This window comes from Saimiri boliviensis, chromosome 7, assembly GCF_048565385.1.
Source record: "Saimiri boliviensis isolate mSaiBol1 chromosome 7, mSaiBol1.pri, whole genome shotgun sequence".
In the NCBI taxonomy this organism is placed as follows: domain Eukaryota; kingdom Metazoa; phylum Chordata; class Mammalia; order Primates; family Cebidae; genus Saimiri; species Saimiri boliviensis.
Window position 1 is genome coordinate 55,810,718 of NC_133455.1, and position 18,610 is coordinate 55,829,327.

Below are 18,610 nucleotides of genomic sequence, written 5' to 3' on the forward strand. Positions count from 1 at the left end.
TCTGCATGTTTAGCTGCCTCCTAGATATCTGTATTCAGATGTCTAACTGGCATCTGAAAGTGACCAAGTCCAAGAGGAGCTTCTGATATCCATTCCTTTCTTCCCCAAGTCTTCTTACAATGTATTGCATACCTGCTAATGGCCCCTTCATTTTCTCAGTTGCTTCAGGCATAAACCCCTGATTAAGTTCCTGCCTCTTTTTTAAAAAATGCACATCTTATATCTGATTGATCAATAAATTATTTTGGCTTTATATTCAAGGTATAGAAGAATTTGGCACTATTCATCACATCTCCTACTACTCTTCTGGTGCAAGTCATCATTGTCTGTTGCTTGCATTATAGTGATAGCCTTCGACTTTGTAATCTCTTCTCAAGCCTGAATGATACTACTGAAGTAAAATCCTATCATTTCTCAAATTTCCTTTGAGCAGTAGCTTCCCATCTAATTCAGAGTAAAAAAATTGAAGTCCTTCTGTCCTATGAAGCTCTCTGTGATTTGCAACTTCATTATCTTTCGGTTCTCTTTGCTCATTACCTTTCCCTATTCCACTTGACACAGTAGTCACTTTGTTATTCTTTAGATACGCCACGTGCTCCTGCTTCAGAGTCTTTGTGCTTGCTGATTCCTTTTCTGCTTGAAAGGGTCTTCTGGTCATTTGGGCTACTCACCTTCTGATGTTACTAAGATCTTGACTCAGAGTCATTTCAGTGAAGCCTAAAGGCCTTTTCAGGCAGTCCTATCTAAAATTTTACCTTGTTTTTGTGACACATCAGACAACTCCTCTCTTACTATTTTTTCTTCTCAGCACTCATTAGTATCTGTTATAATATACAATATATTTTAATTGTTTAAAAAAATTATCAGGTCAGGTTCATTGAGGAAAATAAATTACTACAGGTACTTAAAGCAAAAAGAAAATATTAAGAGGAATTAGATGGTGATAAATTGATCGGAAAAGCTGGAGGAATGGATATGGATGGCTATTCCCAGCTTTCAAGTTAGTCACTGCTGCTGATCATTGTAGCTGCCTGTTGGTACTAATATAGGTAGTGGGCAGTGGAGTACTTGGTGATCACTGTAAAACCTCTTGACTGTCAAAGCTTACTGTCATTATAATTGCCCAGGGGGTTCTTCTTGCCCACTGCCCAGATGAAGCCAATCTATCAACATAAGGAAATTGCAAAAGGAAAAAAGTTTAATATATGTAGAGCTGGTTAAATGAGATACTGGAGTTTTATTATTACTCAAACCAGCCTCCTCTATTGGAGGCTAGGATTTTTCAAGAACAGTTTGGCTGGCAGGGGCATAGGGAATGGGGAATGCTGTGGTTAGTTGAGGAATGCAGTCATGGGGTGTGGACAAATAGCCCTCATGTGCTGAGTCCAGTCCTGGGTGAGAGCCGTGAAGGAGTCACTGATCCAGGTGAGGCCATTCAGTCATCAGAAATGCAAAAGCCTGAAAGACATCTCAAAAAACCAATCTTAGGTTCTATGATAATAATGTTATTTACAGGAGTAATTGGGGAAGTTGCAAATCTTGTGACCTCTGGAACAATGACTGGCAAAGGATCAACTGTGTCTGGATCTTATAAGAATTCAGGCCACTCTCATACTCCTAACCTTGTGACCTTTCATTAGTTTTACAAAGGCAGTTTAGTTTTGGAAAGGGCTGTCATAATTTAAACCATAGACTAAATTTTTCCCAAAGTTAACTTGGCCCATCTCCAGGAATGACCAAGGGCAGTTTGGAGGCTTAAGGCAAGATGGAGTTGGTTAGGTCAGATCTCTTTCATTGTCATAATTTTCTCACTGTTAAAATTTTTGCAAAGACAGTTTCACCATTAGAAGATGAATGGTGTGGTTTCTGTCTCTCTTCCACCTTCCAAATGCTGTGCAAATGCATTGCTTTGGCTGAATGTAAGTCACATCTCGAATCCCCGAGGCAAAGACATTTGCAAAATGTAGTTTCTGTGCTTTTAGCTTCTATGATACAGAGGAGAGCACAGAATGAATGATAAAATAAATTTATACATATATTGATAAGATACGAATGTATACATATATATTGGATTAGTCAGGGTTCTCTAGAAAAACAGTACCAACGGGATGTGGGGACACACACACACGCACACACAAAATGGGGACTAGGAAGTGTGAAATTTACAGGCAGGTCAACAGGCTGGAAACCCACAAAACTGCTGATGTTGCAGTCTTGAGTCTGAAGGCAGTTTGGAGGCAGATTTTTTCTTTTGAGGACCTCAGTTGTTTTTTTTTTAAGCCTTTAGCTGGTTGGATAAGATCCACCCACATATTGAGGATAACCTGCTTTACTCAGAGTTTACTGATTTAAATATTAAGCCCATGTAAAAAAAAGTCTTCACAGCAGCGTCTATACTGGTGTTTAACCAAACAACTGAGTCTCATAGCCTAGCCAAATTGATACAGTAAATGAACCATTATAATCTACCACTTGTTGCATTGGCACCCACCCATATCTCTTTAAAAACATACTTGTTATAAGCTGAATTGTATCTCCTTAAAATTCATAATGAAGTTTGAACTTCTAGCATCTCAGAATGTGACAGTATTTGGAGATAGGATCTTTAATGAGACAATTAAGTTAAAATGAGGTCATTAGGGTGGGCCTTAATTCAGTTTGATTGGTGGGCCCTAATTCAGTATGACAGATCTCCTTATAAGAAGAGGACATTTGGATACAGACATGTGCAAAGGGAAGACCATGTGAAATCTCTGGGAGAAAATGGCCATCTACAAGCTAAGGAGAAAGGCCTCCGAAGAAACTAAACCTGCTGAAATCTTGATCTTGGACATCTAGCCTCCAGACCTATGAGGAGATAATGTTCTGTTGTTTAAGCCAACAACAGAACATTTATGGTCTTTTATTATGGCAACTCTAGCAAGTTAATACAGTAGTTTATCTCCAAATAAAGACAATAATAAGGTCATGCTTCCACCCAACAATACAACTGTCTTGTGTAAAATATACCAGCTCTTTCCCCAGAAGAGAATGTAAAGTCCTTGAGTGATGTTCATTTTTCTTGTTTTTCGGTAGATTATTATAATGTAGAGTTAATACTTAAATACTATGAAATAAAGCAATATAATGTTACATGATAAAGGAATAAGAGGGAAGGAAACAAAGATAAACATATTCATAAAATAATAAGGAAGAAATACTCCCAGAAATTACAATTTTTGTCTTTGTAACTGATTACGTAATTATAGCAGGTATTTATACACTTTTTTTTTTTTTTTTTTTAATGAGACGGAGTTTCGCCCTTGTTACCCAGGCTGGAGTGCAATGGCGCAATCTCAGCTCACTGCAACCTTCGCTTCATGGGTTCAGGCAATTCTCCTGCGTCGGCCTCCTGAGTAGCTGGGATTACAGGCACGCGCCTCCATGCCCAGCTGATTTTTGTATTTTTAGTAGAGACGGGGTTTCACCATGTTGACCAGGATGGTCTCTATCTCTTGACCTCATGATCCACCCACCTCGGCCTCCCAAAGCGCTGGGATTACAGGCCTGAGCCACCGCGCCCGGCCGCAGGTATTTATAACTATCCTCTTCCATTCTCCCTTCTGTATTCTTTTACCCTCAGCAAGTACCTCCACTGGTCATGGTTTTTGACTTAGTCAAATGACCTGAAGTTTCTTTCCTGAAGAGTCTGGACAATTACTAGTCCTGTCTAGATTGGATTGTTATGGTTTTCTATTGATTTTAATCACAGAATGCTGGAACTGGGTGGCCATTTCAGTGTTGGCAGGATCAAACTCCACTCACTTAGACTTGCTGTGTTCCACCCCTCGCAGGAGGGAGTATGCAGGTGATCAGGTGCAGGAGCTAGAATGAGTGCTTTTGGGTACCAGCAGGAGTGAACTTCATGCAGGCTCTGCAGCAGCGTCCAGGTGGTGTGCCTGTGACTCCTGAAGCCCCAGAGGGCATATTACAGTGCTCTTTTAGCTCTGCTGTCTGTGGGCAGCTTAAGTGTTAACAACAATTCAGTGGGCCCTCTGCCTTTTTGCATGAGGTGGCTGCCTTCTGCCGATGAGGGCAAGGGGTCAGTGTGACAGTCTTTTGTATCTGCACTTGTGCTTCCGAGCTCTTGTCCACTGTCAATGAAGAAGAATGAGGCCACATGAACAAATTGAAAGATGATAAATGTGAGGGATTTTATTGCTATGAATGTGGCTCTCAGTGGGAAGGGGAGCTAAAAAGGAGATGGGGCAGGTTTTTCCCTGAAGCCCAGCCTTCTCCAACTAGATTCTTCTCCGAAGTTATGCCATCAGGCTGTCTCTCTGAAGTCAAACCTCTTCTCTCCAATGTCCAGCTGTAGTCCCCAGTGTCTGGCACCTTCTTCTCTCTTCAGGCTGAGTCAGGGGTCTTTATAGGTACAAAATAGGGTGGGGCAGGGCAGGACCATGGGTGGTTTGGGAAAAGGCAACCTTCAAGCAGAAAAACAGGGATATAAGTTCTCATTTCGGTCTGTGGTTTCAAGTTTTCGGCTTAAGGGTGGAGCTTTTGCCAGGGACTCATCCTTTCCTGCCTAGAATTTTCTGCCCCCTGTCCCTGTCAATTTCAGCAGTGTTCACAGCATCTTCACCAGGAGTAGGTTCTGTCTTCAGAAAGCACTTTCTTTGTTCATCCATAAGAAGTAAGTCTTCATTCATTCAAATTTTGTCTTAAGATTGCAGCCTTTCAGTTACATCTTCAGACTCACTTCTAATTCTAGTTCTCTTGTTGTTTTCGCCACATCAGTAGTGACTTCCTGCACTGAAGTCTTGAAGCTCACAAAGTCATCCTTAAGGGTTGGAATCAACTTCCAAGTTCCTGCTAATGTTGATATTTTGATGACCTCTTGTGAATCACAACTGTACTTAGTGACATTTAGAAAGTTGAATCTTTTCCATAAGGTTTTCAAACTTTGCTTAGATCCGTCAGAGGAAACATTATTTCTGGCAGCTTATGGCCTTACTGTATGTATTTCTTAAGTAATAAGACTTGCAAGTTAAAATTACTCCTTGATTCATGGGCCGCAGAATAGATGTGTTAGCAGAGGTGAAAACAACATTAATCTCTTTGTTTATCTCCATCAGAACTTTTGGGTGACAAAGTTTATTGTCAATGATTGTTAATATTTTGAAAGGAATATTGTTTTCTAAGCAGTAGTCTCAACATTAAGCTTAAAATGTTTGTAAACCATGCTGTAAACAGATGTGCTATCATCCAGGCTTTGTTGTTTTATTTATAGTGCACAGAGTAGATAAAGCATAAGTTCTTAAGGGCGCTAGAATTTTTGGAATGGTAAATGAGCATTGGCTTCAACTTCAAGTCACCAGCTGCATTAGCCCCTACCAAGAGTCGGTTTGTCCTTGGCAGCTTTGAAGCCTAGCATTGACTTCTCCTCTCTAGCTATGAAAGTCCTTAATGACCTCTTCTAATAGAAGGCTATTTCATCTATATTGAAAATCTGTTGTTTAGTATAGCCGTGTTCATTGATGATCTTAACTAGATCTTTTGGATTACTTTTTTTTTTTTTTAAGACAGAGCCTTGCTCTGTTGCCCAGGCTGGAGTGCAGTGGTGCAATCTTGGCTCACTGCAACCTCTGTCTCCCAGTTTCAAGCAATTCTCCTACTTCAGTCTCCCAAGTAGCTGGGAATACAGGTGTGCACCACCATGCCCAGCTAATTTTTGTAGTTTTAGTAGAGACGGTGTTTCACCATGTTGGCTAGGATGGTCTTGATCTCTTGACCTCATGATCTGCCCGCCTCGACCTCTCAAAGTCCTGGGATTACAGGCATGAGCCACCACGCCCAGTCCTTTTGGATAACTTACTGCAGTTCCTCTAAGTAGTACTTGGTATTTCACCTTGCATTTTGATGTTATAGAGATGGCTTCTTTCCTTAAACCTGATTAATTAACCTCTGCTGGTTTCAAACTTATTTTCTGCAGCTTTCTCACCTCTCAGCCTATATAGAATTGAAGATAGTTAGGGTCTTGCTGTATCATAAGGCTGATATTCTAGCCAGATCACTCAAACTTCCTGTATATCAGCAATAAGGCTGTTTTGCTTTCTTACCATTTGTGTGTTCATTGGAATAGGACTTCTCATTTCCTCCAAGAACTTTTACTTTGCATTCACAACGTGACCGTTTGGTGTAAGAGGCCATGCTTCTTCCTTTTCACATGCCTTTCTCACTAAGCTTAATAATTTTTAGCTTTTGATTCAAAGTGAAATATGTGGCTCTTCCTTTTACTTGAGCACTTAGAGGCTATTATAATATTATTAATTGGACTATTTCAATATTATTGTGTCGAGTGGAATAGAGACACCCCCGGAGAAAGAGAAATGGGAGATTGGCAGGTGGATGGAGCAGTCAAAACCACATACATTCATCACTTAAGTTAGTTGTTTTATATGGCTGCAGTTTGTAGCACCCCAAAATGGTTACAATAGTAATGTCAAGGATTACTGATCACAGATCAGTGATACAGGTATTTTAATGAATAGGTCTGAATTATTTTAGAGTTACTAAGCTATGACACAGAGACACAAAGTGAGCACATACTGTTGGAAAATGGCACCAATAGACTTGATTTCTGCATGCTTGTCACCAATCTTCATTTTGTAAATGAAGGTGCTAAAAGAGGCAGTATCTCTTTGTGCAGTAAAGCAAAGCACTATAATAAAGCAAGGCATGCTTGTAGAAAAGTAATACATATTCATGGTAAAAATGGAAATACACAGAAGCACAAAGAGTATCTTACATATAATGTTCTGTCACTCACGTTTCCCACCTCATGTGGGAAACTGTATATACCATTTAGTATATACAGATCTACTTCATTTCTTTAAATTGCTGCATGATATTTTATTGTATGTCTGTAGTACAAGGAAGCTTCTAGTCATCAACATTAAAGTTGTTTCTAGTTTTTTTCATCAAATTTATTACTTTATTGGATTTGTTTATATATTTCTGTGCATTTATATATCTGGGAAAATTTCTAGTTTTGAAATTGCTGAATAAAAATATATATTTTTTTAATTGTCAAAAAAATTTTCCTGATTTATATACTCATAACAAAAGCACATGAGAATATCTATTTTCCCACATTCTCTCCCATGTTGGATTTTAGCCTACTTTTTAGTTTTTACCAATGTAAGAAAGAAAAACTAATTTATTTCATTAGTTGTAAGTAGATTTATACATCCTTTCAAATTTTAGGCAATCTCATGTTTAACCATGCTCTTACTATTTTCTTCATTTGAAATATTTTTTTCTTCTTTCATTTTTCTCTGAAACTTTACCATCTTCAAGCCCATGTCAAAATTTGTTGTTTTTAATTATTGAATTTCCAAATAACCTCAGAATAAAATAATGTTTCCCTCCTAATAAACTCAATGCTTTATTTCTACTTGTCACAATTTTATACCAGTCCTAATAAATATGATTTTTTAATTCTAGGATTTGCAGTTTTACAGGATGACTGCACATTAATGGAAAGAGAAGCATAAACCTATTTGGGTTCATTATGGAGGGAAGTTTGGCAGACGGAGAACCTGATAGAACTTCGGTGAGTAGTTCAAATATGACATAGTAAGATTCTATCATCCATAATTGTGAAGTGTTTGGATGTAAACCAGGGTTTTGTTTTTAAAATATATTTCTAAAATAATGCTTTAATTCCTTGAGAATTACAGTTAGTTTAAATGATATGAAAATTACAGATAGCCAGTTGGGCGTGGTGGCTCACACCTATAATCCTAGCACTTTCAGAGACTGAGGTGGGTGGATTACCTGAACTCAGGAGTTTGAGACCAGCCTGGGCAACATGGCAAAACCCTGTTTCTACTAAAAATACAAAAATTAACTAGATGTGGTGGCACATGCCTGTATTCTCAGTTACTCGAGAGGCCGAGGCAGGACAATTGCTTGAATTCGGGAGGTGGAGGTTGTAGTGAGCGAAGATAGTGCCTCTGCACTCCAGCCTGGGCGACAGAGTCAGACTCTGTCTCTAAAAAAAAAAAAATAAAGAAAGAAAATTACAGATAGCTTAAAGCTTGTTGGAGCACAACCCAGTTTTCTAATATTTCTGCTTCATCTCCTTCTGTTTTACCTATCCTTCCAGCCATATAGTGAAAGACATATTGAAATAATTATTTGCTTTCTCCCCAAACCTCTTTGTCTTAAGTGAAATCAAGAGAATGTTAACATTTGAGGAAATTAAATGCCTCCAAATTTCATATCACATGGAGCTATGAGTAATAGTGGGAATGAAACAGTTAAAATAGGAGCAGTTGCCATATATATTCTTTTTATAAAAATATAAAGATGTAATAAACATTTCTGCCCTGTGATCATAATTGAATTATATTCTGAAATTAAACAAGTAGTAGGTAGACGGGAAAGTATACCTTACCCAATACATTTTAAAAAAAATCACTAGTAGGGTGGACTAAATGATGATTTGCCATTTTTTGTCACTGTACAAAAAGACTTTCCTCCAGAATAATTTCATTTTCAATTCTCCTATTGCATTCTGAGTGACTCCATTATATATTGGTTTATAGACTCTTAGAAATGTTTCTGTTACCTAGAGTAAAGGTGCCCCCTTCAGTAAAATGTAGTCAGCTGGTAGCTTTATCATTAGTTAGGTGGTAGATTCTTTAACAAACTTACATTGTTGGAATAAGGAGAGGCCAACTTTTCTTTCATATCACTATGGAATTGAGAGTCACTATTACATTGAGGTGTTTGTAAATTTTAATTTAGTGAATGTCCTTTGTTCAGGCTCCAGTGTAGGAACAGTCTTAATGATTGATAGCAAAATGCAGTTTTGCTGACTTGTATTAACTTGGTCCCAGCCTTTCTCGGATTTCTGGTTCAGTCTTGTTATGGGTTCTTAAATGATCAAAAAAAGTTGAACTTTAAAATAAGTTGTTAGTAGAGAATAAAATGGGTATGGGAATAACTTGGCTTATGAAGAAGGCTGTTGTCATGTTGATTTGAATGGAAAATGATTGGTAAGTTACCTTATTTTTACTATAATTTCGGAAGGAAAGTTAAGATTAAGCCTTGTCTGTAGAACTTAATGTTTATTTTACCATAAATCTTACCTCTAAAAGCATAACAAAACAAAACTAATGGACTGTCTCAGGTTTTTTCAACTCAAATACTTTTGGTCTTTTAGTGAAGCTAAAAATATCAGTAATAACTACAGTTGCTGTTTTTAAGTATATGTTTTGTTAGACTGTCCTCATAACAGCTATTAAAGGTAGATATTTCTTTATCCTCCTTTTACAGATAGGGAAATAGGCTCAGGGTGATTAATTATCTTCTTTAAGGCTCCACAGCTTAAGTGATAGAACTGAAATCTGTCTCTGAATACTTTACTACTAAGATGTTAACTGCATACCTATGTTTCTGAATAGAGTTTCTTAAATGTTGTTATCTTTCAAAGTATGTATATAAGTAAATGTTACTACATTTTATTACCAGATTCTTTGGGCTGAAGTAATAAAGTTTTAGTCATTTTCTATTCCAAATTTTGTTGAAAAGTTAAGTTGTTTAGAAAGTAGTGACCAGGTATGGTGGTTTACACCTGTAATCCCAGCACTTTGGAGGCTGAGGCGGGTGGATCACCTGAGGCCAGGAGTTCCAGGCAACCTGGCCAACATGATGAAACCCTGTCTCTACTTAAAATACAAAAAATTAGCCAGGCATGGTGATGATGGGTGCCTGTAATCCCAGCTACTGTGGAGGCTGAGGCAGGAGAATTGCTTGAACCCGGGAGGTGGAGGTTCCAGTGAGCTGAGATTGCACCACCAGCCTGGTTAACAAGAGTGAAACTCCATCTCATGAAATAAAAAAGTCGTGAGACCAGTTTTTCTTTTCTTTTTCATTAGGTTTCTTCTATCAAAGATGGTAGCTAATTTTAGAGAGATACCAGTTAATTTCAGTGTGAACTACTGAAATGTTTATTTGAAACTAACATCGAGGTCCACTTTTGAGTGAACTATAAAATACCCTCTTTGAACTACTTGGCCTATGCTAGTTAGTGTTTAGATCTGGGAAAAGTGGATAAGAATGTGGGCTCTGTAAGACACTTAGCTACATGTTAAAATCTGAGCTCTGTCACTGAGTTGTATGACCTGGGTAATACATTTTTCAGGTTTTCAGTTTCCTTATAAATAGAGATAATTGTGCTATCTATCTCCCAAAGTTATTTTCAATATTAAGTGAGAAAACATGTCTATAGAGTGCCTATTAGAAGGCTATACATATTGTAAATCTGTTAAATAAAAGCAACTATTTTTTTTAACTTTGCTACAATATTAACCATTAATACTGAAAAAGCAACTATTTTTATTGTTAATGTAACTATTAAGCCTTCTCTCCAAAAAGATAAATAATTAAAAGTCAGGAGAAGCCTATGAAGATTGAATGGTTGCTCTAGACTGGAGTAGTTGGAGAAGCTTTCTTAGGAGAACATAAACTTTGAATTGCATGTGAACGTAGGGATAATAGGATTGAAAAATGAGCAAGGAAAGCATGCCAGATGAGAGAATACCAGCAGACAAGGCTAAGCAGGGAATTAATTGCCCAGTTTATTCAGATTATAATTAGTATTAAAAAATAAGGTAGGATGGAAGGAAGCGAGCGATGTTCAGAGGAATGATGATTGATGTGCCTGATAGAGACCCAGTTTATGCAAGGCTTTGAGTGCTAGATCAGGGATTTTGAACTTAATTCTGCAAGTAATGGTTTCTTATTGAGTATTTTTATGTAGATGAATCTGAAAACAGTATAAAATTATTTGGAGGAGTGACTATTAAGAGACTATTACAAGGCCGGGTGCAGTGACTCACACCTGTAATCTCAGCACTTTGGGAGGCTGAGACAGATGGATCACCTGAGGTCAGAAGTTCAAAACCAGCCTGACCAACATGACGAAACCCCATCTGTACTGAAAATACAAAAATTAGCTGGATGTGATGGCAGGCACCTGTAATCCCAGCTACCTGGGAGGCTGAGACGTGAAAATCGCTTGAATCTGGGAGATGGAGGTTGCAGTGAGCCAAGATTGTGCCATTGCACTCCAGCCTGCGCAACAAGAGTGAAACGCTGTCTCGGGGAAAAAAAAAGAGACTGTTAAAGTGATCTTGGTGTGAGGTTGTGAAAAAATCTGACTTCATTATTAATTTGATTTCCTTCTTGCACATAATACTTTTTTTTTTTTTTTTTTGAGATGGAGTCTGGCTCTGTTGCCCAGGCTGGAATGCAGTGGAGTGCAGTGGTGCCATCTCAGTTCACTGCAACCTCCACCTCCCTGGTTCAAGCAATTCCCCTGCTTCAGCCTCCTGTGTAGCCAGGATTACAGACACAAGCCACCACATCTGACTAATTTTTTTGTATTTTTAGTAGAGATGGGGTTTCACCATGTTGGCCAGACTGGTCTTGAATTCCTGACCTCAGGCAATTGCTGGGATTACAGGCATGAGCTACTGTGCCTGGCCAATACTATATTTTTTAAAAACACATATGCTCATTTGTTGTTCTAGTTGCATATGGTTCTGTTTTTCTAGTAGTGCTTTTTGTCTTAGATGGCAGTTACTAAAAGGTATATATTAAGTCTGCCTGTCTATATGTGATACTTTTATGCCACAGAGCACGAGAATACTTTTTAATATGTCTTAAACCATCTTTTGAAAGTTTACAATTTTTCACTCTAGAAATTTACTGCTGAAAATGCAGCAAACCACCACCATGGCACGTGTATACCTATGTAACAAACCTGCACAATCTGCACATGTACCCCAGAACTTAAAGTTAAATAAACAAACAAATAATAAATTTAAAATGCTTTAAAACGTAAAATTTTTATGACTAGACTGAAGTAGACTAAAGCAGTGAAATATCCTTCTAGATTAAAAAAATTGAATATGTTCCTTACCTTAAGGATAGTCACTCTGTTTTTTGAAGCATTTCTGAATTATTATTTCCTTTATCTCTTGAAGCAAAGGAAACTGCTTCGTAAGCTTTATTAGAGGGCAAAATCTTATATTGTATTAAAATGATTTTATAAATGGCTTTTTAGAAGAGAATAACAATTTAAAAAATGTATATAAATCTTTGTTGAGTGTATAAAGACTCTCAATTGAGAAAATCTTTAGGATTCTAATTCACGTTGGATATCTTGAATCCAAAGACTTTCTGAAGTGGAAGGAACTGCAAAAATTATTTAGTAATTCAGTAATTCTTAGAATATACTCAGTGATTGTCTTCCTGGAGAGCCTAGAGATGCTCCAACTTCCTGTAACTGATTTTTACATACTAGGTGAGTTATTCATAATTTAGATTTGGTGATCATAAAATAAAATTGCTATGTTATTAAAGTTTATTCAAAGCCTTAAATTATAGTCTAAGAAGTCCAACTATCTATAAAAATTGGCTACATTTTAGAACTTGTGCATCTGAATTAATGGAATTACATCACTTTTTGCTACAGCAAGTATTATTTTGAGTAGGTCACAGTGTTTAAATATTGCAGTTTTTGTTCTGTTATAAATACTATCTGATTAACTTCATCGATATGTTTATTGATTTAGTATATTATGTGGTGTTAGTGATAGTACGTTTGTGGTGTTAGTGATAGCATCTTTGTAACAATAGTATTCACATTGTTTTTTAATTTTGAAATTTTTTGTGGAGACAGGGTCTTTCTCTGTTGCCCAGTCTGGTCTGCAGTGATGTGATCCTAGCTCACTGCAGCCTTGCATTCCTGGGCTTAAGTGATCCTCTTACCTCAGCCTCCAGAGTAGCTTGAACTACAGGCAGCCCCATTGTGTCTGGCTAGTTTCTAAAAAATTTTTTATAGGCACAGGATCTTGCCATATGTCCCAGGGTATAACAACAGTAGTTTTTTATGTACAGCTTCCCAGTAATTGGCCTCTAAGGCATTTGTGTATTCAAGTTCAATGATAAATTATCTATATGCCAATTACTAATTCTCTGAAAGTATTGTACAGAGGCACTTAAAATTTTACCATTGGTCATTGCTACTCGTATCCTATTGCTACTGTAACAAATTGCCACACATTTAGTGGCTTAAAACAGCACAAATTTATTTTCTTAGCAATTCTGGAAATCAGAAATCTAAAAGCAAAGTATTAGCAGGGTTGTTTTCCTTCTGAAGACTCTGAGGGAAGAATCCATTTTCTTGCTTTTATCAGTATCTATAGAGTGCATTCACTTTTGAGCTCTTGGCCCCTTCCTTGTATCACGTCAGCCATTGGCTTTTGTTATCACATCTCCTGCTACTTACTCATTTAGACCCTCTTGTCTCCTCTTTATAAGGACCCTTATGATTCCATTGAGTTCACTTACATAACCCACTCAGATAATCAGATAATGCTCTATATCAAGATCCTTAACCTAGTCACATCTGCAGAGTCCCTTTTACTAAAGTAACATTCACAGCATTCAGGGATTAGGGGGTGGACATCTTTGGGAGGCCATTATTCTGCCCTCCAGAGCCAGTACTAACCTCTGGAGCAACCAGAGGAAGTAAGTCCTGTTGCTAGATAACCCAAAGTCTGTGGTTTGCCCAGGCATCTCACCTGAGGAGTTGTCAGCTAGATTGAAGTCCTAAATAATGAAAATTCTTAGGTTGCAGGGATCTCCTTATGTAAAGTTAAAATAACTGAAAATTTTAGTTACCAATTTATTACTTAAATGCTTATTTTCCCATGTTAAAATAGTTTCATCTAACCAGTAGCTGCTTGCTAACTCTAACAGTTTGTATTAATCATACATACAAAATTGTTAATGGAAGTTATTCTTGAACTGAAATGGAATAATAGAATGTATCCCAATGTACCCATTACTCATCAATCTGAGATAAATCATTTTATTCATAAATATTTACTGTTTGCATATATTTCTAAAATATACTTTTCTTTAAAACTCTGATCATAAATACATTATGATTCCTAAAGATTAATAACTCTTGAGTCAAATAATTATCCAGTGCCTATACTTCCCTGGTTATCTCATATCCTTTTTATAGTAGGTTGTTGTGTTGGACTTGGTTGGTAAGTCACAAGTCTTTTTGAATCTTTTAAATCTCTCCTACATCTGTTCTTAATTTTACCTTTCAATTTATTGAAGACACAATATAGTTTATGTTGTGGAGTTCTCTACAGTATGGGTATTCCCCTCATGTTGATTGTTTAAGGTGTTCATCAGTCCCTTAAATTTCTTGCAAATTGGTTGTTAGAGGCTTGCACAGATTCAGGTTCAAATTTTTTTTGACAATAATGTTATATAAATGATATGTATAACTGTCAGGAGGCACATAATGTCTGATTGTTTCTCTTCATGTGATAATAACAACCATTGATGATCATTTTCTAGATCTGTTAGTTCAATAGGGGTATAAATTAGAATTCTAATTGGGTTGGAAAGGTGGAGGCTGGAAAGAATGATTATTATGACTAATCTATACCTTTTGAGCAAGCAGATCAATCAACATACTTTTTTAATACAATAAAAATTTATTTTTTATTTTAATTAAAAAAATTTTGTGTGTGCATGTAGTGGGTATATATATTTATAGAGTATATGAGATGTTTTGATACAGGCATGTAATGCATAATAATCATATCATGGAAGATGGGGTATCCATCCCCTTAAGCTTTTATACTTTGTGTTACAATCCAATTATACCCTTTTAGTTATTTTAAAATGTACAGTCCAACAGCCTTTTGTTAGGTATTTTGTCTTTTGCCACTTTATAGCTTTATTGAAACTTCTATTAAAAGGAGACATTTAGAAAATGTCAAAATAATTTGATAGGTATACTTTGTTTACATCTCTGTTAGGTTAACTTCTGAAAGTTCTGTTACTTTCAGAAGTAAAAAGTAAACTTTTTCTGAAAGTTTTGTTACTTTCAGTACTTAAATATTTGTGATTGTTTGAACTTCCTAAGTGGGAAAATATTGGTCCACATTTCCTATTGTGTAAGTACTAAAGACTTCATCTCATTATATCATTTTTTAAAAATTTAACTTATTGGGTGGTTATTCATGTTAGAGGCTTGAGTAATGTAAAAATCATGCAGGTATATGATTGGACTCTGTAGTAAATTTGGGGAGCCTAGTTGGAGAAAGTGTTAGCTTTGAAAAAGAAAGAGGAAATAACCAGTTGCATACAAAGTGTAACAGCAGAATTCCCAGCCACGCATCTTTTATGTTTCTGTTATTCCTGGAAATCTTCTTAAAGTGGGTTCCCAGGACTCTGAGACTCTCTAAGACCCTTTCAGAGAATCTGTGAGGTGTAAAAATTATTTTTTTGTAATAGTACCATGGTACTTGATATTATTTGTCTTCTTCTCATAAGTGCACAGTACAACTTTCCAGAGACCACATGAAATATGATGTCATTGCCCTGCTGGCTACTGGAGGGTGTGCCTGTGAATTATTTTGTTTTAATTTTTTTTAGTTTAATTTTTTCTAAGAGGTAATTTTTAAAAATAAACTTTGTTTTAGAACAGTATTAGGTTTGCAGAAAAATTATAAGATAATAGAGTTCCCATATATGTTGACCGACCTTCCCATATTAGGAACATCTTATTTTGATGCGGTACATTTGATACAGTTGATGAACCCGTGTTGATACAATAGAAATCTATACTTGATTCAGATTTATTTAGTTTTATTAATTAATTTAGTTTTGACATGATGTTCTTTTTCTATTCCAGGATCCAACTCAGGATGCCACGTTACATTTAGTTGCTGTGTTTCCTTACGTTCCTCTTGGCTATGACCGTGTGTCATTTTCTTTGTTTTGGATGAACCTTGACTGTTTTGAGGGATACTATTCAGTTATTTTGCATAGTATCCCTGAACTAGAATTTGTTTGATGTGTTTTTCATGATTAGAGTAAGTTTAGTGGATTTTGAGAAGGAAGACCACAGCGATAGAGTACCATTTTCATCACATCATACCAAGAGTATATTCTGTCAGCATAACTCATTTTTGCTGTTTGCCATGATCAACTGGCTGAGGTAGTTAGTAAATTTCCCATTAAAATTTTAATTCAGAAACTATTACTAGGTATAATCCACATATAAATAGCTCTTTGGAGTCCTCAACAGTTTCTAAGAGTATAAAGGAATCTGGAGACCCAAAAGTTTGAGAGTTGCTCATCTAATTCTTAAACAGCTAACACTTTGAGAAAGAACGGTTGACAGCTGCCTGATAGGACAAAAGGAACCTAGAGATGAGGGTTGGAGCTAGAAGGGGGAAGAAAGAATTGATGGCCTTTAATAATAGGGGAGTGATACCAAGATAAACTCTGGCTACTTTATAACCGTACTTTGCGTTGAGACAGGACCTCTACCTTTCAGTAGTTTTTGACTTTGTTTCTTTCTTTTCTCATTTGGCCATTTAACAGATATTTGTTGAATGTCTGCTTACTTTTCATTAGTTTCATGCATATCATCTGCAAATAATGTTTTTTCCCTTTTTCTTCCATTCCTTATGCAGCTGAGCATATGGTTTTATGACTGTATGTCTGGGGATTAGACTTGGGGAGTCTTTTCTAGAAGAGTATTCATTCTGTTTAGGTTTTCAAAATTATTTAAAATTTAACATTATTATTTAAATCTTTTATGTCTTCCTTTTGCATATCTCATTTTGTGAATGTGGCATTTCTGTTTCATTCTTCCATCTTGCTTAACTTATATGTTTTGCATCTTTTTTCTTCCTGATGCCTTCTTATTGAATTCCTTGGTTATTATTCTAGCTCATTAATTTGTTATTGGATTACATTCATTTTGCTGTTCAAGCCTACTATATTTTATTTCTCTATAATATTTTTATACCCAGTATTATCAGCTTTAAAAAAATTTGCTTTTTCATGCTTCAGTTTTATAATATCCTCCTTTATCTTTTCAAGCTTGTTTATTAAGTTTTCGGTAAGTTTGGTTCACTGATTTTCTTTTCTTTGACCAAGATTGTTCAGTTTGTTGTCCTTCCCAGCACTTGGGCTCCTTAGAATATTACTTTTGTTTGTGAGCTTGTATTCTCTTAATAATATTCTTCTGGGAATATTAACTGGCTTGTCTAAGAGCCCAGGGACTACTTTTAACCATTTTGGTCAATCTAGAGAATATATGTCTTTGGGTAGAAAATCTTTTTTATTAAAATCATAGCTTCCCCAATCCTCATTTCCCCCTACCACTTACCCATATTCTGTTTTTTAGGAAACTTTTCTGTATCTCTATTCTGAGCATACTTCTTACTCATAAGCTGTCTCCTTAGTTGTAAATAGCCCATTTGAAAGAAAGCGCAGTGGAAGGTAGTAGTTGGCCTCTCTGCCCGCATTTGGTATGTGTGTACTGCAACAGTACTGCATGTGTGTACATGCACAGTTTAAAAACAAAATTGCTTACTTAGGATTGTGATTGCCTCTATTTGGAATTAAATCATGTATTGCGCTCATAGTAAATACAGGTTGGTCAGCGATTAGAGAGAAAAGAGCATAGAAAGATGGCTGGCTTCCAACCCTTCCTCCTGTTCTCTTCCTCCTGTTCCCTTCCTTTGGCCTTTCCTTTTTCTGTGATATTCCACTTTATCCATCTCCAGGTATGGGTTCAGGGGCTAGGGTGGGGTGGGGATGTGTTACTTCAGTAGTAATTCAGTTATCACTTGCAAAAGCAATTGCCTTCTTCTTTATTGGCTTTGGATTCTCTGTGTATAGAGAGGCTGAAAGTGGACTAGAGATTTAAAAGAACAGTAGAACTGTTCGACAGTTAATTTATATTAAGATCTTTGTCACATGTGATATGTCTACAGTTTAAAAATAAAATATAGAACTATTAAGGGACCACCTGAAAAAACAGACTGTCGTTTACTCAGTGTAGACAGTGAAATCATTTAACAGAAGAATAGACAAAGCTATTTGTTTTACTAAGCTAGACTTGGGGAGGAGAACTGGCTTTAAAGACTTCTTATTTCTTTCAGTATCCATAAATAATGTAACTACTCAGCTTTTAAACATAAGATTTTTTATAAGCATTGTCATTTGCTCTTTCTTTCAAGTTTTAAGACATGCCAGAGCTTCTCATAAGCAGGATATAATTAAAGCTTAGACACCCACAACTCCACATTTAACTCTTAAATAAAATGGTGTATGTTAAGAATCTTACATTTAAGAAGAAAATAAATTTATGGGAGTCCCATAAAACCTCAGAAAGAAATGTAAAGAATTCAAATTTTAGCATGTTAAAGATATGTGAAGATAAAATATAGTTAAAAGTCCAACCAAATCTCAACCTATCTTTCTAGTGACAATAGAACAATAAAAGGATTTTTATCCATACCTCAGCTTAGTAGGTTTTCATTAACTGTGGCTGCTTCAGAAGTTACTGTTTCAGAAGTCAACTTAAGTTTAATATGGTGAAAATAGCAGCAATGGAGCAAGAGCAAGCTTGGGAATTGGACAATGAATTTATATACACGTGTCTGGCTGTGTACACACATACCTATACACATAATATTTAATTTTGGGCTGGGTGCAGTGC

General features: G+C 36.4%; 1 protein-coding gene across 4 annotated transcripts in view; it reads left to right on the forward strand.

The window, feature by feature from the left end:
• OSBPL8 (oxysterol binding protein like 8) overlaps positions 1 to 18,610 on the forward strand; it is a 175,187-nt gene that overhangs the window by 38,367 nt on the left and 118,210 nt on the right. For all 4 annotated transcript variants that reach the window (XM_003927818.3, XM_074402531.1, XM_074402533.1 and 1 more), the window contains exon 2: positions 7,489 to 7,597. In XM_003927818.3, the coding sequence (XP_003927867.1) occupies positions 7,556 to 7,597 (42 nt within the window). In that variant the 5' untranslated portion in view covers positions 7,489 to 7,555. The remainder of the gene's footprint in view (positions 1 to 7,488; positions 7,598 to 18,610) is intronic.